The 23,521-nt window shown below is 41.0% G+C and overlaps 1 protein-coding gene across 1 annotated transcript in view; it reads left to right on the top strand.

Moving 5' to 3' along the window:
* Nucleotides 1-23,321, top strand: part of LOC126095307 (DNA repair protein complementing XP-C cells homolog) — a 109,636-nt gene extending 86,315 nt beyond the window's left edge. The window contains exons 5-6 of the mRNA XM_049910104.1: nt 6,664-6,818; nt 21,959-23,321. Of these exons, the coding sequence (XP_049766061.1) occupies nt 6,664-6,818; nt 21,959-22,198 (395 nt within the window). The 3' untranslated portion in view covers nt 22,199-23,321. The remainder of the gene's footprint in view (nt 1-6,663; nt 6,819-21,958) is intronic.
* Nucleotides 23,322-23,521: the final 200 nt, after the last annotated feature.

Raw genomic sequence — 23,521 nt, 5'->3', positions numbered from 1 at the left:
CTTTAATAACACTATCCCAATAGCTGGAAGTGCATGCCAGTACCTCCGTGTTGTTATATTCTATAGGATGACTGGTGCCAAGACAATGTTCTGCAATGGCACAATTGCGGGGCTGTTGTAAGCATGTGTGCCACTTATTACACTCTGTACAGTCGACACGCAGGTCACCGAATGTGGCGTCGCACTCAGTAAGACTTGCACTTGGTGGCCGAACTTACCGCCTGGGAACTCCTGGCCACTGATGCCATACGATCATTTCCATTTTACACACTGTACACCAGACATCCACAGTCCTGGTAGTCAGACCAATATATGACATGCCACAATTGCAAGGAATGCACTAAACATCCACCTTACACAAACCAAGATCAGCCTTTACATTTCACCCTGATCTTAGATGGTGGTTGAAAAACACACTTCACATCATATTTCCACAAAAAACGACCAACCATGTTGCTCCCTGCGTAAGGCAAAAAGGCCATAGACTTTGATGCCACCTTGGTACTATTATCGCTCAGCCAGTGCCCAGTTTAGCACAGCGCCTGCCTGATATGTCTTTGAATGTAACCATTCTGACGAATGGTGACTTCGAGATGGGCCAACTCAGCTGAAAAGCCCTCAGGGCCCGAGATGACATGGGCCCTGTGAACCAAGGTACAAAGTTCCCCTTCACATTGAGCCTGACAGTGACAACTACCATCCTGGAGGTAAAAGTCAGGGGAAGTAGGCTTCCAGTTAATAGCATGTTCCAACGTACCTTCCACCTTCCTCCTGACAAACACATCAAGTAAGGGAAGGCAGCCATCCTCCATAATGAAACAAATATTCAGTGGATTGAATTCAGGTGTTCAAAAATGTCATTCAAATTCTCACTGCCATGAGGATAATAACAAACAAACTGTATACATATCTGAAAGAACATGCAGGTTTCACAGCCAACCACTCCCAGGCACGTGTTCGAAATCTTCCATAAACAAATTGGCAATAATAGGTGACAACGGGCTTCACATCACAACTCCATCTGTCTGTTCATAGTACTGGTGGATTGAATAAAAAGTAAGCACAAGTGAACATCAGTCGAAATAGATTAGTTAATTCAGCACCAAACCTAACCTTCGTCAATCGTAATGAATTGAACAGAGGAACACAAGTGAAGAAAGAGACTGTACTATATCACACATCAACATCACTGTGGCTACAATGATTCTACACAAAAGGCTTCTCTTAAATGGGCAGGAACACATGTACAAACAGCATGTTCCTCCTGCAGTTCGGACTGTCAAGGTACAAACAGGTCTGATACAACAGCATTAATGAGTCAGATGCATCCAGCAATTTTTCGAGGCGATGCTGGACAGGATCCGACAAAATGCGTTAACTAGCTCAGAAGGAAAATAAAAATACATGTGGTGACACCCAACAGCAAAGGTGGAGGTGTGGATGAAATGGGCTGACATCTGGGCTACCCTGCACTATAGGCATGGTTTGCAGGTAGCATTGGAATGCTTTCCAGGAGGATATGTGTGGATGGGCATAGCTAAGCAGAGAGAGGAGGGAGAGAAGATGGATAGTGAGAATGAAAGGACGAGGCAGACACAGAGAAGGGGGTTGGAGGACATGAACCAAGAAAGGGGGTGGAGGGGATGGACAGAGAAAGGAGGGAGGAGGAGTCAAAACATACAGAGAGGGGTGGGGGGTTGGAGGAGGTAAACAGAGAGCAGCTGGAGGAGACGGACAGAGACAGGGACACTTTGGGGAGACAGACAGAGAGATGGGCAATTGAAGGAGATGGACAAAGAGGGGAGCAGTTGGAGTAAGCAGACAGAGAAAGGGGCAGTTGGAGGAGATGTAAGGGAGAGGAGCAGTTGGAGGTGATGGACAAAGAGGGGCAGTTGGAGGAGATGGACAGAGTGAGTGTCACTTGGAGGAGATGGAAGAGAGAGGAGCACTTGGAAGAGATGGACAGAGAGAGGGAGAGAAGCTGGACAGACAGAGGGTCAGAGGACCTGGACAAAGAATGAGGAGAAAATGGCCAGAGAAAAGTGTGAGGAGAGGACATATAGAGACAGGGGGTTGAAGGATGTGGACAGACAGAGGTTTGTTTGGAGGAGACAGACAGAGAGATTAGTAGGAGGAGGAGGAGATGAACAGAGAGAGGAGTAATTGGAGGAGACAGATAGAGAGATGGGTAGTTCAAGGAGATGAGAGAGGGGGGTGCAGTTGTGGAGATGGAGAGAGGGAGGGGGGGCAGTTGGAAGAGACATCCAGAGAAAGGGGCAGTTGAAGGAGCTGGAAGAGAGAGGAGCAGTTGGAAAAGATGGACAGAAAAAGAGGGGTTTGGAGTGATGTGCATAGAAATGAGGGTTAGAGGAGATGAACAGAGATAGGGCAATTGGAGTAAACAGACAGAGGGGGGGGGGGGGGGAGATTGGAGGAGGTGGACAGAGAAAGAGGGAGTTGGAGGACTGGTAGAGGGGGGAGGGAGCAGTTGAAGGAGATAGACAGGGAAAGAGGGGGTTGAAGGTGATGGACAGAGAGAGGGGTTTTGGAGGAGGTGGACATAGAAAGGGGCAGTTGGAGGAGATGAGCTAGACTGAGGAGCGGTTGATGGAGAGGCAGAGAGAGAGAGAGAGAGAGAGAGAGAGAGAGAGAGAGAGAGAGAGAGATTATTGTAATTCGTTTCTTATACAGGGTGATTCACAAAGATTTGCAAATATTTTAATATGTTATTCTACAAGTAAAACTAAAGAAAAAAGTTAATATAAACATGGGGTTACAAATGTTTAGTTATGAGATACCGCTAATAAAAGATTTTGTCTGAAATTTAGCAACTTCACTAATATGAAGCCATTGCAAAACTGTAAGAGGTTAGAGTAAATCATGATTTCCATTTACTTTGTTATTATTGGTCTGGTGAATCAAGTCCCAGATGTGTATCTGCAGTAGTTTCCCAGAACATCCAGAGAAGCAAAGATTATTATACAATTAAATTTGTTTACTTTCTGTTAAGAATGTAGAAAAGTTTATGTCATTGTTGGCAACTGTTAGTGAGTTGTTTATCATTTCCTAACACCAGTATTATAGAAGATGTAACACATTAGTTTTCTGTATTGTTCAATGAAAGAACATAATAACAACAGTGTATTTAAGTGAAACCACATAGTAACTGTTGTAGCTTGTACATTATTTATGAAATAAGGATGCCTTTCAAATTTACAACAGAGGAATATGCCGATATGGAGTTATGGAGTTTATTTATGGCAAATGTGACTGTAATGCTACAGCTGAAGTTAACGAATATTGCGTACATTATCCAACTCCGAGGATTCAGAATATATGAACCATTAGCGGAGTATTTCGAATGTTACGGGAGACAGGTTCTCTACCTAGCGTTTATAATCAGTATGAGCACTTGATACGTCAAGATGATGATGAGGATATTATGAATGCTGTTCAACGTAGCCTGGATACCAGTACATGATGTATCTCTCAACGATTAGGCATTTCACAACCGAAGATATGGCGTACACTGAAGTACAATAATCTGTATCCTTCCCATTAACAGAAAGTGCATCATTTACATTCGGGAGATCCTGCCCCTCACTTGGAGTTGTGCAACTAGTTAAACGCTGCTTGGCAGTTACAAAAATACATTTTATTTATTGATGAGGCACATTTTACTCGAGACGGTCTAAACAATTTACGTAGCGAGAAATATGGTGTGAAGCAAATCGACATGCAATAGTGCAATGCAGTTTCCAGCAGCGATAGCATAAACATGTGGTGTGGTACAATCAACACACACTTTATTGGACCATTCATTTTCCCAGGACGTTTCATCTGTGAGATGTACTTACAATTCCTTCAAGAAGAAATGCCCTGCTTACTCAAAGATGTCCCACTTGCTACACGATTGCAAATGTATTTTCAACAGGACAGCTCACCTCCACATTTCATCAATGTCGTTAATACACATTTAAATGAACATTTCCCGAGAAATGGATTGGTCGTGCTGCTACATGTCTGTGGCCACACAGATTGCCCAGTTTATTACCAGTGGATTTTTGTGTTTGGGGATGGATGAGTGACATAGTTTGAGGACAATGTCAGTATACGTGAGGCATTACTTGCTCCCATTATGAATGCAATAGACAAAATTAAGAACAATCCTGTAAAACTGAAGTGAGCAACAAAATCTGTTCATACACATGCAGCTAAATGCATTGAACCCGGTGGAGACATTTTTGAACATTGGTTGTGAATGTATTGTGAAATTTTATGTACACTGTGCAACTTACTTAACAAATACTAACAGAGAGATAGAGGGGCTGGCCAGTACTTACCTCAGCTCAGTACAGCCGAAAGATACACAGAAAACAGAACCGAAAATTTACGTTCCTAGCTTTCGGAACTTTATTCCTTCATCAGGGAGGAGAGAGGGGAAAGACAGGGAAGAAGGGAAAGTGGATTCAGTTACTCACGACCCAGTGCTTTCCTCTCCCGCAACTATCCTGCAGACCTTGTCCACAAACAGATCTCCCGAGCAATATATTCCTCCCCGTCCAACAACAATGTTCCTACCTCCAGACCACACAGAAGCATCCTCCTTGTCACCCAATATTATCCTGGCCTCGAATACATCAACAAATTACTCTGCCAGGGATATGACTTTCTCAAGTCAACCCCTGAAATGAGATCATCCCTTGACAAAATTCTCCCCACACCACCCAGAGTTGCCTTTCGTCGCCCCCACCCCCACCCCCACCCCCCTCCCCAACCTCCGTAACATCTTTGTCAAACCCTACAATATTCCCAGACTACCTTCTCTACCCAGCTGTTCCTACCCCTGTAACCGACCCCCCTGCAAAACCTGCCCCATGCATCCCCCCCACAACCACCTACTCCAGCCCCGCTACTGGTAAAACATATACAATTCAAGGCAGGGCCACATGTGAAACTACACATGTCATTTATCAGCTGATATGCCTGCACTGCACAGCCTTTTACATCGGTATGACAACAACTAAACTGGCTGAGCGCATGAACGGACACAGACAAACTGTCTACCTAGGAGATGTCCAATACCCAGTAGCAGAGCATGCCCTCCAGCATAATTCTAGGGACCTAGGAACCTGCTACACCGTATGTGCCATTTGGCTTCTCCCACCCAATACCAGTCCCTCGGAACTGTGGAGATGGGAACTTGCACTCCAACGCATCCTTTCATCCCGTCATCCCCCTGGCCTGAACCTACGTTAAACAATCTCACTCCCATTTACTCTTCAGTCTTCTCCTATTTCCCTTTCCTCTTTAGCCATTCAGACATCTTTTCATCCTACATAGTTGTGTTTATCTTTATACTATATACCTCTTTACTTCTGTATGCATCCTCTTTGGTTTGAAGCTGGCACAGTACTTACAGTAGAATATCTTTGGCTCCCCTCTGACAACCATGCCTCCATCCTTGCCACCCTCCCTGTTTTCCTTTCCCTGTTGCTTCATAACCTAGGTTGTGAGTAACTGAATCCACTTTCCCTTCTTCCCTTTCTTTCCCCTCTCCCCTCCCTGATGAAGGAACAAAGTTCCGAAAGCTAGGAACATAAATTTTCAGTTCTGTTTTTTGTGTATCTATCAGCTGTACTGAGCTAAGTACTGGCCAGCCCCTCTATCTCTTTGTTAGTATTTGTTTCACATCTTTATATGAGATTTTCAACTTACTTAACACTGAGCTTTGTTTTTTCCGGTTTAACATGAATTCACATGTGCTATGGTATATTAATAAAAGCAGATTATCTGACACATTCATACAGTTTCAGTTAATGTTATTACCATCATTTTTCCAAAATTAAATTCTGTAAAACTTCTCTTGGAAAACTTCATGCAATTGTCTGGAATTTAAAAAAACAAATTGTGCCAAGTAGTTAATAAATTAAAAATTTTACAAAATTAAATTTTTGCTTCTTTGGATTTTCTGGAAAACTACTGCAGAATCACATCTGAGACATGTTTTATTAGATTCACCAGATCAATAACAACAGAATAAATGAAAATCATGCCTTACTTTAATCTCGTACAGTTTTGCGATGGCTTCATAATAGTGAAGTTGCTAAATTTCAGGCAAAATCTTTTATTAGCCATAACTCTGTAACAAAACATTTGCGGACCTATGTCTATATGAACTTTTTTCTTTAGTTTTACTTGTAGAATAACATATTAAAATATTTGCATATCTTCGTGAATCGCCCTGTATATGGTGTTAATGTGTCAATCAAGTCACAAGAATGAGCACTGCAGTGATTCAATATTTTTTCTGTATGTTATGGGAGTGAGGACCATGCCACAGGGTTATTTTGACATTCTCTCTAGAATCATATGGTGTAAAACAATAGAGATTCCGATATCCTGGTATTTGTGTGCAATTTATGTGACATGCTCGTGTGCACTCTCTCTGGATTATGGCGCAAAACAACAGAGATTCAGAGATATATGTGTGCTGTACATGTGTCATGCATGTATGCAGGTGAAGTCAAGGGTAAAAAGCTAGTTTTACTCTAAAGCTTTTGTGCATATGTAATAAATCTTAGTTTTTTCCACTCTTGGAGACAGTTTTTATTTTTTGTGTGTTTACATAATCTTAAAGTCTGATCAAACTTACCTTCATAGTTCCAGGTTTGAATCGTATAGCCAGAAAACTGCAGATAGACTGTGCTCCTGCATTCACTGGCTTTGGGCATACCAATGGAATATGGGGTCCTCTCTACGATGGGTTTGTAATTTGTGAAGAATACAAGTATGTGCTGGCTGAAGCATGGCAAGCAGTAAGTCTAATCTTTTAAATTCATTTTTTAGAGTATCATTATGGACTTTTGCAGTGACTGCTGTGATGTCAATCTCCAAAATTGTTCTAACCGATCTTGAATTTATTATAAATTGTCATCTGATTGGCCAAAATGTGTAAAACAATGCTATTTATGATCACCAAACAATGAGCTGTATCTTATTATGCAAGCCCCGTATTTCACGTCCCTTAAAGCTGTGATCTCGTATTGTGAGGGGTCCAGAACACTTTTGAATTGTGGCCCGTCACACAGTGTGAAATTCATCCTTCAGTATCAAAACAAGGAGAGCAGGAGTGGACCTACATTTACAGCTTCATTCTGTAAGCTAGTGGACGGTATGTGACACACTCAAGCCCACACTTCTCTGATTTTACCACCATGCCCCTGACACAGCATTGTAGTGTACTGTGTGTTGTCTGCCATAGTGTAGTGGTTAAAATCACTGGCTGATAGTGTGCATGTCACCAGTTTGATCCTTGCCGCCTTAAATTATTTTCAACATTTATGCCTTTTGGAAGGTTCTGGGTTCCAATTATTGATAGACTGTTGGAGTTTACTAGAACATTCAATTTATGTACAAGCCGGAGTACGCACTACTGAGGCAGGCAGTTCAATTCTACGAGGGTTGAATGTAAAGTAATGCCTCCACCTTCATTCATTGGGTTTGGATTAGAATCTTTTAATAAATCATACACTGTTTCCACAATCACAGTCTTGCAGTTCTCTCAGCGTCTTCATCAGAAGCATAATCATGTCCCTGTGGATCGTCTTTCACTATCAGGAACAGGTGGAAGTCAGCTGCTGGACTGTATGGAGGATGCCGTACGGCAGTGAGATTCAGTCTCTGAAGTTCTGCTGTGGCAGCATGTGAAGTGTGTGGGTTTGGCACTGTCATGCTGCAGGAAAACATTTCCCTTTTCCTGTCGGACCGTTGTTAGCCGTTGTTTCAGAGTTCGCAGTGTTATGATGTAGCACTCTGAATTTATCGTTGTTGATCAAGGAAATCAACATGGATAAGACCATCTGCATCCCAGAACACTGTGGCCATGATTTTTCCAGCTGAGAGCTGCATATTGAATTTCTTTTTCTGGGGCGAGTCTTCGTGTCAATATTCCATAGACTGACATTCCATCTCCGGGTCGTAATGGTTTACCCACGTTTCGTCTCTTGTCACAGTTGAATGGATAAAGGTGTCACCTTCATTCTCATAATGCGAGAGGAGTTCCTGGCAAATTTCAAGTCTGTGCGCTTTCATTTCAGCAGTCAGCATCTGGGGTACCCATCAGATACAGTTCTTCCGATAGCCAAACAAAGCAATGATGTGACCCACACTTTTTTGTGGAATGCCGATTGCATTTGCAGTTTTCCTTTGAGTGATATGACAATTGTCCTGAATCAATCTGTCAACATTTTGCTTGTGAAACTCTGTGGTTGCTGTTGCAGGACGCCCAACTCTTTGTTTGTCACGCAAGTCAGATGTTCCCGCCTCAATATCTTTAAACATACTTGCCCAACAACACACAGTACTCACATCAACACAATCACCATAAAATGCTTTCATTTTCTGTTGAATCTCCTTTGGCGTGACACCTTCTGCTGTCAAGAATTCAATGACTGCAAGTTGCTTAAATCGCATTGACTGACCGTTTCCGCAGGGTTCCATACTTTACACTGTGCAACACAACCGTTCAATGCTAAGGCTTGCCGCCAACTGGAGCTGTAGAGAAGAGGCTACAGAACAAGCCAGTACCTGCTGCTTACCAATGCTGCCAACTGTTGAAGAGTTACGAAGGTGGAGGCATTACTTTTCAGTCAACCCTTGTATGTATGGTCAAAAAATACTTTCAGTGTGAAGGCTTGTTGAAAACACTGCTCGCATAACTGGTACTAAATTCTAGATTCTGTGTGACACGTTTTGGTGGTGAAACCAGTGTCACTATAGCTCCAGTGTGGCTACACAGAGGCCATCACTTAAATGGACAGGAACATATGTACAAACAGCACATTCCTCAGATTGTCCAAGTCCAAACCGGTATCATCATCATTGGGTTGTCTGCCGTGCAGCATGTTTTGACTGCATAGTCCTCCATGCTTTGGTCTTCTGCGTTCCTCTTCATTCTTTGGTATCCTTCTCGTGGCCTACTGACATCATCCAGCATCTGGAACCTTCTTTTGCCCTTCCCTCTCTTTCCCAGAAAGAAACCTTCAGTTGCGTCTACTTCTTCATTCCTGACTTTTATCAGTGCAGCTGATCTTCTCCATTCTACACCATATCCACATTTCACAAGCTTCAATTCTCTTCTCATTCTGCTTTCTCAATGTCCACATTTCTGCTCCATACAATGCAATGCTCCATATTAAGCACTTAACCAGCCACTTCCGTAATTCCTTGTTTAAATAACTAGTTAGGAGTCTTCTCTGCTTTTGAAATGCCTCTTTCGCCAGAGCCATTCTCACTTTTATATCATGTTGGCAATCCGTGTCTTATTTAATCCAACTTCCCAAATACTTGAGTGTTCTTACCTGTTCTGTGATTTCTGACCCCAACTTAATTTTCACTTTTCTTAGGCCTTTGACCATGCTTTTGGTTTTCTTTAATACCATATACTACACAGGCTTCATTCAGGTCATTTAGCATTTGAGTCAGCGTCTCTTGATATTCTGCGAGAATCGCCATGTCATCTGCAGATCTTATACATTCAATTTTCCGCCCCCTACTGTTTCCTGATGCTTCTTGTCCCATCCGAACAGCTCTCCAGTACTTTCTCCAGATAGATGTTAAATAGGATAGGTGAGAGACAACAGCCCTGCCTAAGACCTCTCCCAATCTTGGTGTCTTCAGAGATCCCATTGCTTATTCGTACCCAAGCTTTTTGATTCAGGTACAGATTTGCAATCCATTTTCTCTCCTTCCACTTTACTCCCTTCTTTTTCGAGATATCTAACAGCTTATCCCGTTGCACTCTCAAAGGCATTTTCGATTCTATGAAGACAGCATACATTTCTTTGCCCTTTTCTATGTATCTTTTGCCAACGGTTCTTTGAAGTCCAATGGCATCTCGTGTTCTCTTTCCCCTTATGAAACCATATTGTTCTTCACCAAGTGTTTCTTCCAGCATTCCATATAGCCTCCTATTCAGAATTCATAGAACTACTTTTGCTGCCTGCGATATTAGGCTGATTGTCCTGTGGTCTTCACACTTTTTGGGACTATTAGTCTTTGGGATTGGGACTATTATACTTACTAGGAAGTCTTCTGGCCATTCCCCTTTGTCATAGATGTAGTTGCAAAGAGAGGTCAACTCAGTTTTGCCTGTTTCTTTTAAACTCAGATTTATGCCAGAATGTCATCTACACCACAAACTTTGTTGTTTTTAAGTTCTCCCAATGACTTGTTTACTTCTGAACTTAGGATAAAATCTCCTTTTTCATCTTCATTTACTGATTCTTCCTTCTCAATCTGCAGATCGAAAGGTCTTTGATCCACTTCATAGAGAGTTTCAGTATATTCTTTCCATCTATTCTGAACAGTGTGTGGGTCACTTAAAGAGTTCCATCTTTCCCTTCTATCTCCATATTTGTTTTGTTCTTCCTTGCCTGAAATACTGTTTCCTTGGCTACTCGATACATCTTTTCGCACTAGCCCTTTTTCTGAGCAGATTTCTATCGTTCATTTTTCCCTGGCCTGATCAGTTTCTCTTGTCAGCTCATTGTTCAGTCTTCTGCATTGCCTTTTTCCTTCATCAGTTTGTGCATTTTTCCATTTTCTCCTTTCTGCCATCTTCAAGATCATGCCATCGGTAACCCATGGAACCTTCTCCGCTTGCACTTCGCCAGATCAACAACGTCTTTTCTGGTTGCTTTCAGGGTGTCTCTGAACTGGTTCCACTGTTCGTTTATGCCCTCTGTCTATTCTCTAATTTTCCACTTGTCTCGAAACTATTCTTCAAGCTTTTTGGTTATTCCTTTTTCCTTTAGAGCGTCCAAGTTAAATTTCACTCTCACTTTACCTACCAGCATTCTTTTCAGTGTGACCTGCGCATCTGCTACAACCAAGTTGTGGTCAGAGTTCATATCTGCTCCTGGATAAGCCTTGGTATTTCTCATGCATTTCTGGAATCTACTTTGTATTAGTATGTAGTCGATCTGGTATCTGCTATTGTCTATATTTGACATCCATGTGTACGTCTTCTTTTGTGATGTTCAAAAAGCATGTTTCCAACTGCAAATGAGTTTTCCTTACAAACTCTGACTATTCTCACACCTCTTTTGTGTCTGTTACCCAATCCAAATTTTCAAACCACATCTCTGTCTTTCTCTTCACCAACCATGGCATTCCAATGTCCCATTAATGTGATGCATGCCTTTTTCTTCTCTCTCTCCACCAGAGATTCCAATTCTGTTGCAGCACTCTTCAGTCTCATCTGCTGTGTTGGCTGGTTGGCATGTAGACCTGTATCAGAACTACATCTTTCTTGAGACATTTCAATCTCAGCATCATCAATCTGCTATTATCATGGTTTTTACCTTCTTCTTTACCATGATAGCTACTCCATTCCATTTTTTCCTTGCCTGAATAAAATAGTTTGTAGTAATCACTCTGTAACACACCATTGCCTTCCCATCTCACCTTGCACGTTCCAAAAATATCTATATTGTTGTGCTCCACCTCTTTTTTCGCATTTTTCAATTTTCCAGATTGTAAGATGTTCGATGTTCGATTCCATAGCTTTTCCTTTTCTTTATCTTTACACTTTCAATTAGCCTCCATGTACTCCCCTCATGACGATCAGATTGAGGGGATGTTTCAGCTCTGGAATCATTATTTTGCACAAAGAGGGCCATGTCAAGTGTGCCTTGGGAATGGTAGTGTGGTAGCTTCCCGTTGCTTTCCACGTATGATACCAGCCACCCACTTTGGGCCAGATGCTGTTTGCAATCACTCTCTCTTGAGTCAGACACTGCAGCTGGCTGTTGGTCTGCGGGGTGTACCACCCATATCTGGGAGGCATTCCCCAATCCGCCATCTGAGGACGCGCTCTCTAGGGGTTTCAGGCTCCCTCTAGGGCAAACAGGTATGATTCAACAGTATTGGTGAGTCAGATGCACATCGGCATCCAGCTATGTTTCCAGATGATGCTGGGCAGGATCTGACAAAATGGCTTAACTAACTCAAGAGAAAAATAAAAAAAAATTGGCAACATCCAGCAGCAAGTCCATATAGCCTAACAACAATGTAAACAGTTCCAGTGGTAGCTGTGTCGCGCGTGTGTGTTGAGCGCGCGCGCGTGTGCGTGTGTGTGTGTGTGTGTGTGTGTGTGTGTGTGTGTGTGTGTGTGTGTGTGTGTTTTGGTGTCGTGTGTCACAGTGAATCTGAATATCCCAGAAGCTGACAAAGTTCCTAATGAGGGATGTGACATGTGGCAGATGATGAGTATCAAGTGCTCTGTGTGAAAGATATCACAAGAGAAGTCTTCATCAGTCGGTAATAGCACACAGAGGTAGTGCACCAGAAAGCAGTATGCTGAAAGATGTTCAACAGGCTTCTGGAAGCTGTACCCTTGGTAGTCATGGAAGACCATAAGGGCCTCACATGCTAGAGTGAGAAATAGTAAGAGAAGAGATGAACATATTTTAATGTTGAATCCAGACAACTGGAAGTATAGTGAAACCCCATTTTACATTTTCATGCAGTCCAGACTTTAAAAAACACAAAATTAAAGAAAATACAGAATCAATGAAAATGTTAAAATCCCCAAAATACATGCAAAAGCATGTGTAATTGGCATATATGATTAAAAATTGCAATCCACTCCAATACTTTGTATAAAACCTGTAAGTGAAGGAAATTAAATGTACAAAACAGTGTTGTACAGTAATTTGTGATAATGAATTTCATCAGTTCTTTATAAATCACAGATGCATAACAGCAAGTAAAAACTCGTCAAAAAATTGAGAGTGGTATCTGGGTACATGGTAATCGAGCTATTTTCTGACATGCTACAATCAAAAATTATATGTTCGAAACACATGTTTTTGAGAGCTCATCCTCTGTGCTGGTTCAAATGGCTCTGTGCACTATGTGATTAACATTGGAGGGCATCAGTCCCCTAGAACTTACAACTACTTAAACCTAACTAACCTAAGGACATCACACACATCCATGCCCAAGGCAGGATTCGAATTTGTGACCGTAGTGGTCGCGCGGTTCCAGACTGAAGCACCTAGAACCGCGTGGCCACAGTGGCCTGCATCCTCTGTGCTCACCCAGAAAAAAGCAAAGTGATGAACACATTGAATTAAACCAAAACATCGCAGCAGCTAAGTGGCTGAACCATAAGCACTAATGCAGATATCTGCATGAAAAATCTGATATCAGGCAATGTGGAATTTGCAAATATTGTCGATACAGTTGATGGCGAGATCCCTACCGTTTTTCGGAATCTCATTGACTGAAGCACATGGCTCACCACCAGGGCTCTGGTACCAATTACTCCTTCAGATGCTCCATTTCATCATACTGAAATTGACCTTTGAGAGTGACCCTTGTGTTGTTTTGGAGCTGACAGGGTTCGCAGGTGTGACATTCAGTTCTGCAGTTACTTTTGCAGCTGTTTACTTCTTACTTTTCTTCTCAGTCCTTTTCAACAATTGTCAGTCACGATTACTCAACACACATATTGTGACTTAGCTGATAATGTTTTATCTGTTTGCCTGTATGCAGTATAAATCTTCAACAAGGTGCTGCTTGAAACACCAAATACTTCATTTACTTTGATTACAGAAGCACCCACCGTACTAACACCAACAATTTGCCCATGTTTGAATGTACTGCCTTCTGACACAATTCACTCACAACACACATTGGACATTCTAGTGAGATCCTCACCTGGAATTCTGGAATTGCAAGATATGTAGCAAAAATAAGTTGATAGACTAGCAGGGGTGTAAAATCTGTGCTCTTCAAGTGTAGTTGGAAAATGCTAGGGAGGAACTGGATAGGATGAGGAGGGTGAAGGGGGCTGGGTAATGGAATTGCATTGTTAGCTACAACAGGCAGAAGACGTGCTTTGTTGGTGCTGCACATTTTAGCGATTTTAACAAAGACATACACTGCAGTGTTCTTCAGCATGCCACTGTAGAAGTATGAACAGAAACAGCTAAGAGAAAAATCTGTGCAATATGCACATTTATCTTGATGTAAAAGCCAACTTCAAATCAGCACACGAATCTTGTACACATGGTCTCACACAAGGGAAATTCTGAAGTTCTAGATTCACTTTTTTCTATTTGTGTCACTTCTACATAATCTTTCACTGTTTGTGTCAATACTCATTTGTTTTTTGATCTATTGTGAAATATAGAACATTGCGAGTGCCATGAGAAACTCATCCTGTTTTTGTCGATTGTATTCTAAACTTAACTGTGCTCTTCGAAAATTTTTAAGGACATTTGGCCTATTCTTATTCGAAGCAATTGTCCTCTAATTGCATTGCACAATTACATGAGAAATAGATTACTTTTGAAAGTTTTCAGACACTTACAAAACTATATTTTCGTAAGTTACTGGTACGAGTGTTTTGGATACCTAACTTATTTCTTAGTAGATCAGCATTTGTGTTTCACAGTTCTGCAAAGAATACATCACACCTGAATTTCATTGTATATCGGTGCAAATAAACTTGCATTTTTGAGTGTTTTTGGAAGCTACCTTTGCATAATCTACAAGCAATTTGTAGTAAATGAGTGTTTGTGATTTAGCTACTGTAGCAGTTATTCTAACTAACATATTGTGTTACATCTAGTTTTCCCTTAAAAAGAAGTGGTCCAATAAATTATCTGCATTTACCATAAATTAACTTCATTTTCGAGTTTGCTGATGTGTTAGGAAACTAGTAATTTTTACCACAGGTTTTTGTGTTATGTTAATAGAAACCTCCTTTTATGTATTTGCTTCAGTTCTTGTAGGGAGTCAGTAACATTTTAGCTAAACAGATTAAAGATAACCTCAGGCTGAATTTAAAGTTATTTGTTCACTGTCTTGTAATACACTGTAACAGCCAAAATGCAACCCCACTGTGAATGCGGTTTTCGAACCCAGGGTGAGTTGGTTGATGTTCGTATTAGACTACTGCCAAACGATTGGTAGCTGCTTCGAATCGATGTGTTGGAAGAGCTATCGAGAGTCATACCTGTACCAGAGGTACCTCAAGTACTGTCCTCTCCTGTGGATTCTGTCTCCTCTGCGGAAGGTACGTGATCTATAATTACCCATCCACTTGACTGCAAGAGGCGTGTCAATGGTAGACCTAGGCGCCCTGTACAGGGTGAATGGGGACCAGGGAGGACTCAGAGTGTTGTACCAATCCCCCTAACTAACAAGTTTGACATGCTGTCTTTCACTGAAACTGAAACTGAGCCAGTGGAACTAACTTCACCTGTTTTTGGAAACGTATTTTGTCCAGTTTTAAAAAGAGGCAAACACGAAAGGGTAGGGGGTCTATTAATCGTCAGCACTTCATACGTATGAACAGCAAATTATAGTAAACCTTATGGAAATGGCAGCAAAAGACAGGATTGGACACCAGATGCACTCAGTGCTTATGCCTGGGGGCCTCATTCAGCATGTTGATTGAGCTATTCAGCAGCCATTGAGGAAACAGGGTGCAACCAGCTATAGATTTTGGCACACATTGGAACAAATTATGCCTGTTGCCTGGCCTCTGAGTTCACACTTGCATCATTCCAGTGACTGGCAGAGAAGGTTGAGAAGACCTTTGCAGCATTGTTCCCAGAACTGGTCATCGCCCTTTGGTTTTGAGTAAGTGGAAGGACTTGACCAACTTCCTGGACTTGCGCTCTAGTGTTGAGAACTGTAGGGCCCCCCTAAGTTGGTCAGGTGTGCACTACAGATCAGAGGCTGCTACTCAGATAGCTGATTGTGTGTGAGGTGCACACAATGGTTTTATTTAGACTAGGCGACTTCACCCAGTTCAGATAATGTAGCTGTGCAAAACCTGGAAATATCGGTGTAAGATCAAAAGAAATGCCTCCCACAAATGAGAGTATTAAAATTCTAATGGAAAGTGTCAGAGTTTGAAGGACTCATAAAAAACAGTGGAGCTCACATAATACTATGCCGAGAAACTGGTTGAAACCTGAAATTGATAGCAGTCAGATTTTGGGGAGAAATTTAAGTGTATACCAAAAGGATAGGCAAATGGGAAATGTAGGTGGTGTATTTTAAGCAGGAGACAAGAAACTCAAATCCACTGAGATAGAAATTGAAGGTTGCATGTGAGATGGCTTGGGCAAGACTTAGTATCAGGAATGGACATAAAATGAGAATTGGATCCTTCTATCACCCACCAGACTTATCTCCTGATGTAACTGAAATTTTAGAGACAACCTTAGTTCACTTGTACATAAGTTCCCCAATCGCACAGTAATCATCTGTGGAGACTTTAATCATCCAACAATTAACTGGAAAAATTACATTTTTGTTAGTGGTGAGCGTGATAAGACATTCTGTGAAACAATATTAAATGCATTCTCTGGAAACTACGTAGAATGGGTAATAGGAAACCCATCCATGATGGCAATATATTGGATCTAAAAGCATCAAATAGATCTGACCTCTTCGAGGATATCAACATCAAAACTGTTATCAGTGACCATGATGTGATTGTGGCAACAATGATTAACAAAGTACAAAGGACAGTTAAAACAAGCAGAAAGATATATACATTCAGTAAACTAGATAAAAAATCAGTAGTGTCAATGAGAAACTTGAAACTTTCAGCACCGGGCAGGAGCATGTAGAAGAACTAGGTCTCATCCATGCACTGGATAGATACGTACACAGCAGAACAGCTTGCAGGGGAAGGAACCTCCATTGTATACAGTCACTGTAAAGAAACTTCTAAAGAAATAGAGATTGCTGCATAATAGGTGTAAAACAAAGCTTAGGGCTATCTATAAAGAGATGTTGAATGAAACGCCATTGACTGTCAAGAGAGTAATGTTTGATCCATTCAATGACTACTGTAGCAAAATATTGTCAAATGATATTTCACAAAATCCAAAGATGTTCTGGTCATACGTAAAAGCTGTTAGTGGCACCAAAGTTAGAGTCCAGTCCCTAGTGAATGAGACAGGATGTGAAATTGAGAGCCGCAAAGCAGAAGTTGAAATGCATACCTCTGTGTTAATGTTCCTTTACAAAGGAAATCATCATCATTTAAGACTGATTATGCCTTTCAGCGTTCAGTCTGGAGCATAGTCCCCCTTATAAAATTCCTCCATGATCCCCTATTCAGTGCTAACATTGGTGCCTCTTCTGATGTTAAGCCTATTACTTCAAAATCATTCCTAACCGAATCCAGGTACCTTCTCCTTGGTCTGCCCCGACTCCTCCTGCCCTCTACTGCTGAACCCATGAGTCTCTTGGGTAACCTTGCTTCTCCCATGCGTGTAACATGACCCCACCATCTAAGCCTGTTCGCCCTGACTGCTACATCTATAGAGTTCATTCCCAGTTTTTCTTTGATTTCCTCATTGTGGACACCCTCTTGCCATTGTTCCCATCTACTAGTACCTGCAATCATCCTAACTACTTCCATATCCGTAATCTCAACCTTATTGATAAGATAACCTGAATCCACCCAGCTTTCGCTCCCATACAACAAAGTTGGTCGAAAGATCGAACGGTGCACAGATAACTTAGTCTTGGTACTGACTTCCTTCTTGCAGTAGAGAGTAGATCGTAGCTGAGCACTCACTGCATTAGCTTTGCTACACCTCGCTTCCAGTTCTTTCACTATGTTGCCATCCTGTGAGAATATGCATCCTAAGTACTTGAAACCGTCCACCTGTTCTAACTTTGTTCCTCCTATTGGCACTCAATCCGTTTATATCTCTTTCCCACTGACATTACTTTCGTTTTGGAGATGCTAATCTTCATACCATAGTCCTTACATTTCTGATCTAGCTCTGAAATATTACTTTGCAAACTTTCAATCGTATCTGCCATCACAACTAAGTCATCCGCATATGCAAGACTGCTTATTTTGTGTTCACATATCTTAATCTCACCCAGCCAGTCTATTGTTTTCAACATATGATCCATAAATAATATGAACAACAGTGGAGACAGGTTGCAGCCTTGTCTTACCCGAAACTACTCTGAACCATGAGCTCAATTTACCGTCAACTCTAACTGCTGCCTGACTATCCATGTAAAGACCTTTAATTGCTTGTAAAAGTTTGCCTCCTATTCCATAATCTCGTAGAACAGACAATAACTTCCTCCTAGGAACCCGGTCATATGCCTTTTCTAGATCTATAAAGCATAGATACAATTCCCTGTTCCACTCATAACACTTCTCCATTATTTGCCGTAAGCTAAAGATCTGGTCCTGACAACCTCTAAGAGGCCTAAACCCACACCGATTTTCATCCAATTGGTCCTCAACTAATACTCACACTTTCCTTTCAACAATACCTGAGAAGATTTTACCCACAACGCTGATTAAAGAGATACCTCTGTAGTTGTTACAATCTTTTATGTTTCCATGTTTAAAGATTGGTTTGATTACTGCTTTTGTCCAGTCTGATGGAACCTGTCCCGACTCCAAGGCCATTTCTATTATCCTGTGTAGCCATTTAAGACCTGACATTCCACTGTATTTGATGAGTTCCGACTTAATTTCATCCACCCCAGCTGCTTTATTGCACTGCAATCTATTGACCATTTTCTCCACTTCCTCAAATGTGATCCTATTACCATCATCATTCCTATCCCATTGTACATCAAAATCTGAAACATTACTGATCGTATTTTCACCTACATTGAGCAACTCTTCAAAATATTCCCTCCATCTACCCAAGGAATCCACAGGATTCACCAGCAGTTTTCCTGACCTGTCCAAAATACAGGGCTATTACAAATGATTGAAGCGATTTCATAAATTCACTGTAGCTCCATTCATTGACATACGGTCACGACACACTACAGATACGTAGAAAAACTCATAAAGTTTTGTTCGGCTGAAGCCGCACTTCAGGTTTCTGCCGCCAAAGCGCTCGAGAGCGCAGTGAGACAAAATGGCGACAGGAGCCGAGAAAGCGTATGTCATGCTTGAAATGCACTCACATCAGTCAGTCATAACAGTGCAACGACACTTCAGGACGAAGTTCAACAAAGATCCACCAACTACTAACTCCATTCGGCATTGGTATGCGCAGTTTAAATCTTCTGGATGCCTCTGTAAGGGGAAATCAACGGGTCGGCCTGCAGTGAGCGAAGAAACGGTTGAACGCGTGCGGGCAAGTTTCACGCGTAGCCCGCGCTAGTCGACGAATAAAGCAAGCAGGGAGCTAAACGTACCACAGCCGACGGTTTGGAAAATCTTACGGAAAAGGCTAAAGCAGAAGCCTTACCGTTTACAATTGCTACAAGCCCTGACACCCGATAACAAAGTCAGAAGCTTTGAATTTTCGGCGCGGTTGCAACAGCTCATGGAAGAGGATGCGTTCAGTGCAAAACTTGTTTTCAGTGATGAAGCAACATTTTTTCTTAATGGTGAAGTGAACAGACACAATGTGTGAATCTGGGCGGTAGTGAATCCTCACGCATTTGTGCAGCAAATTCGGAATTCACCGAAAGTTAACGTGTTTTGAGCAATCTCACGGTTTAAAGTTTACAGCCCCTTTTTCTTCTGCGAAAAAAACGTTACAGGACACGTGTATCTGGACATGCTGGAAAATTGGCTCATGCCACAACTGGAGACCGACAGCGCCGACTTCATCTTTCAACAGGATGGTGCTCCACCGCACTTCCATCATGATGTTCGGCATTTCTTAAACAGGAGATTGGAAAACCGATGGATCGGTCGTGGTGGAGATCATGACCAGCAATTCATGTCATGAACTCCACGCTCTCCTGACTTAGCCCCATGCGATTTCTTTCTGTGGGGTATGTGAAAGATTCAGTGTTTAAACCTCCTCTGCCAAGAAACGTGCCAGAACTGCGAGCTCACATCAACGATGCTTTCGAACTCATTGATGGGGACATGCTGCGCCGAGTGTGGGAGGAACTTGATTATCAGCTTGATGTCTGCCAAATCACTAAAGGGGCACATATCGAACATTTGTGAATGCCTAAAAAAACTTTTTGAGTTTTTGTATGTGTGTGCAAAGCATTGTGAAAATATCTCAAATAATAAAGTTATTGTAGAGCTGTGAAATCGCTTCAATCATTTGTAATAACCCTGTACTTGTCATTTCCTTCTTACCTCCCTTTCGAAGACTGCTAATTACACTCCAGAATGGTTTTCCAGCAGCTTGACCCAAAGTCTCCAACCTGTTTCCAAAGTATTCCCAAGATTTCTTCTTGGATGCTGCAATTATCCGTTTGGCTTTGTTTCTTTCTTCAACATAACTTTCTCTGTCTACCTGAGTTCTAGTATGTAGCCATTTTTGATACGCCTTCTTTTTGCTTTTACAGGCTGCCTTGACTGTGTCATTCCACCAAGCTCTTTGCTTCATCCTACCTTTACACACTACTGTTCCAGGACATTCTTTAGCCACTTCTAGTACTGTGTCCCTGTACCTTGTCCATTCCTTTTCCAATGACTGTAATTGACTACATTCAACTAACTGGTACCTTTCTGACATCATTGTTATGTACTTGTGCCTGATTTCCTTATCCTGAAGTTTCTCCACTCTTATCCACCTACATATGGACCTGACCTCCTGCACTTTCGGCTTGTGAATTCTATGTAGACTTTACATAGAAAATCATCAGAAGTGAGAATGAAAGATGTGCCATAATTTTGCAACAGACTCATGTTAGTGACATAGTTTTGTATATGTGCCCCATTAATTTTCTTGATCACTGGAACAGTTCACACCTTTTTCAAGTCGGGGGGGGGGGGGGGGGGGGAGGAGTCCTCTGTTGCACCACCAGAGATCTATGACAGACTGCTACTAGAGCAATTAGCACCTCATGTGATTAACAGGCATTAAGACTAACAAATAGTACCACAGCAGGTCCAGTGACCTCTCTGTAGACTGACTTCAATTGCTTTTAGACTGCACTATCCCTTTTTATGTCTGTAATTTTTTTTTTATCTGTGCAAAAGGTGCGGGGAGGAATTGTTCTTTGATGTTTTGCAGTGAAAGAGTTTAGAAAGACGGGATTTAGAATATCATCCATTATTTTGTCATCTCCTATTTTGGAGATAGTATGATCAGTGAGCAACTGAATGCATGATTTTGACTTGTTGACAGTACTACAGATAAGATTTCATGTAATATTATGAAATAAAAAGTGCATCTTTTAATAAGCTTTTTGAACTTGTAGTAGGGTAGCTGATGTAATTGTTTCCGTCAATTTTCAGTCATCCTCCTTTTTATCTCATCCTTTTCCTTGCCCTATATCAGCTTTTGATTTGTTCAGCTGTGTATATTCTCACTTTGTAACATGTTTCACTATGCCCCTCTTTTTAAACAAAAGTTAGGTAGAGCACTTGCCCGCGAAAGGCAAAGGTTGCAAGTTCGAGTTTTAGTCTGGCACACAGTTTTAATCTGCCAGAAAGTTTCATATCAGTGCACACTCCACTGCAGAGTGAAAATCTCATTCTGGAAACATTCCCCAAGCTGTGGCTAAGCCGTGTCTCCACAGTATCCTTTCTTCCAGGAGTTCTAGTTCTGCAAGTTTAGCAGAAGAGCCTCTGTGAAGTTTGGAAGGTAGGAGACAAGGTACTGGTGGAATTAAAGCTGTGAGGACAGTTCGTGAGTCTTACTTGGATAGCTCAGCTGGTAGAGCACTTACCCGCAAAAGTCAAAGGTCCCAAGTTCGAGTCTTGGTCTGGCACACAATTTTAATCTGCCAGGAAGTTTCAAAAGTTTGGGATGATGAATCTTCCCATTCACTTCAGCATTCTATAGATTTCTACATTTTACTTTGGTTGAATTACATCATGTACTTTTGCACACCACCTGTATAAAATTTTGTTTCACACCATTAATATTGCTGTCCTTTAACATCTATAATTTTTATAGATATTACTTCTGGTTTTCAGTTTGCATAGTGTAATCATTTTTGTTGTTTCAAGGAAGAAGAGGCGGCAGAGACGCGCTATGAAGAGAAGAGGTTAAAACGGATCTATGGAAACTGGAGACGATTAATCAAAGGTCTCTTCATAAGAGAAAGATTAAAAGCAAGATATAATTTTGGCCCTGTCAAAGAGATAACTAATACCAAAGCAAAGACAGCAAAGAGATTCCTAAAGTCCAAAAGAATGAAAACTGTTGATTCTGATGATTCAGATTGGGAAATGGGAGTGTGTGACTAAATTTAACCATTTTTTAAGGTTGAACTAGTAATTGGTAACATTTGAAACAAACTGCTGTAAGATTTTCTTCTTAATTTGTTGTAAACTTTTGGTAAATGTATAAGTCATAGAATTATTTCACTCATGAAACATTACATTTATTTCCATGAGTTTGTGAATATTCTGGTCAAAGCACTGCAAAGAGCTTTTATGGCAGTTATTATTTCATCATTTAATTTCTCTACTTCCACTATTTGCTATTATGTGTTGTTACATTTCTATTTGCTAGTATGTGTTGTTACATTTTATGGCCAGTATTTGTATATTTTTGAATCTTTCAGTAGCTTTTTGATGGCTTATGTTGAGCTAGTACTTTTGAAAACAAAATTTTTATGTTTCCCCTTGAAAGTAATATTTGTCTGTTTTTTGTTTATATAAAGTGTGTAAACAATAATTGTTTACAATGCACCACAGTGCTGTGGATAAAATCAAGGTGGACAGATTGATTCAGGACACTTGTTGTGAATCAAGCTGGGAAGCAACTACAAATTGGCCTACAAAACCCAACTGCGTTACAGCGTACTAGTGCCAAGTGACATTTTGGTTAAAATCGTCCTTGAATATTAAAAATCCACTTTCTCTTGCACTTGTAAAATGATAATTGTGTGAATTTTACCTTAAATTATTGTGAATTTTGACAGCATAAAATTGACAATTAAATTGTTTTGTTTGTGTACCCTTCACACTGTAGTTGTAAGGGTTAAGTGTAGATAGAATTGTAAACATAATTAGTTTTTGCATAACATTAGCAAAAGTCTTCTTTCCTCATTACCCTCACAGGAAAGTTGAAAATAATAATGTTTACGAAATAACTTACTGAGCCAGTGACATAAGAGGACGAGAGGGTGGCTTTTGTAGGGCAATTTGAGGGTGTTTCCCACTTTGATGCACCATGGTACAGTGTAAACAGTTATCATTTACACACTTTATGTGTGAAAGCATGTTTGCACCAGCTTTGTGTTGTTTGTTTGAAGCAGAGTTTATCTAATTCACTATTTATGAATTGTATACATACTTTTTGTATATGAAATGCTGCTGGCAGCTGTAATTTTGTAAAGATATTGTTTGTTATCCAAATTTTAAAATATATTAATGCATTTTTTAAAAAAATTAATCTACATAGTGTAACTGCTTTTGACAAGATTCTTACATGTTTCTTCCCTGATACAGCGATGGAAAATATGCTATACTGCCATTTAAGGACTGAAAGCTGTTAAGAAACTACGTACTTGGAACTATTATGGGGTCAGCACGATACAAGTAACACTTCACCTCTATCAGTTG

This window comes from Schistocerca cancellata, chromosome 8 (genome assembly GCF_023864275.1).
Source record: "Schistocerca cancellata isolate TAMUIC-IGC-003103 chromosome 8, iqSchCanc2.1, whole genome shotgun sequence".
In the NCBI taxonomy this organism is placed as follows: domain Eukaryota; kingdom Metazoa; phylum Arthropoda; class Insecta; order Orthoptera; family Acrididae; genus Schistocerca; species Schistocerca cancellata.
Note: the sequence above shows the minus strand (reverse complement) of the source record. Positions and strands in the feature narration are given on the sequence as shown.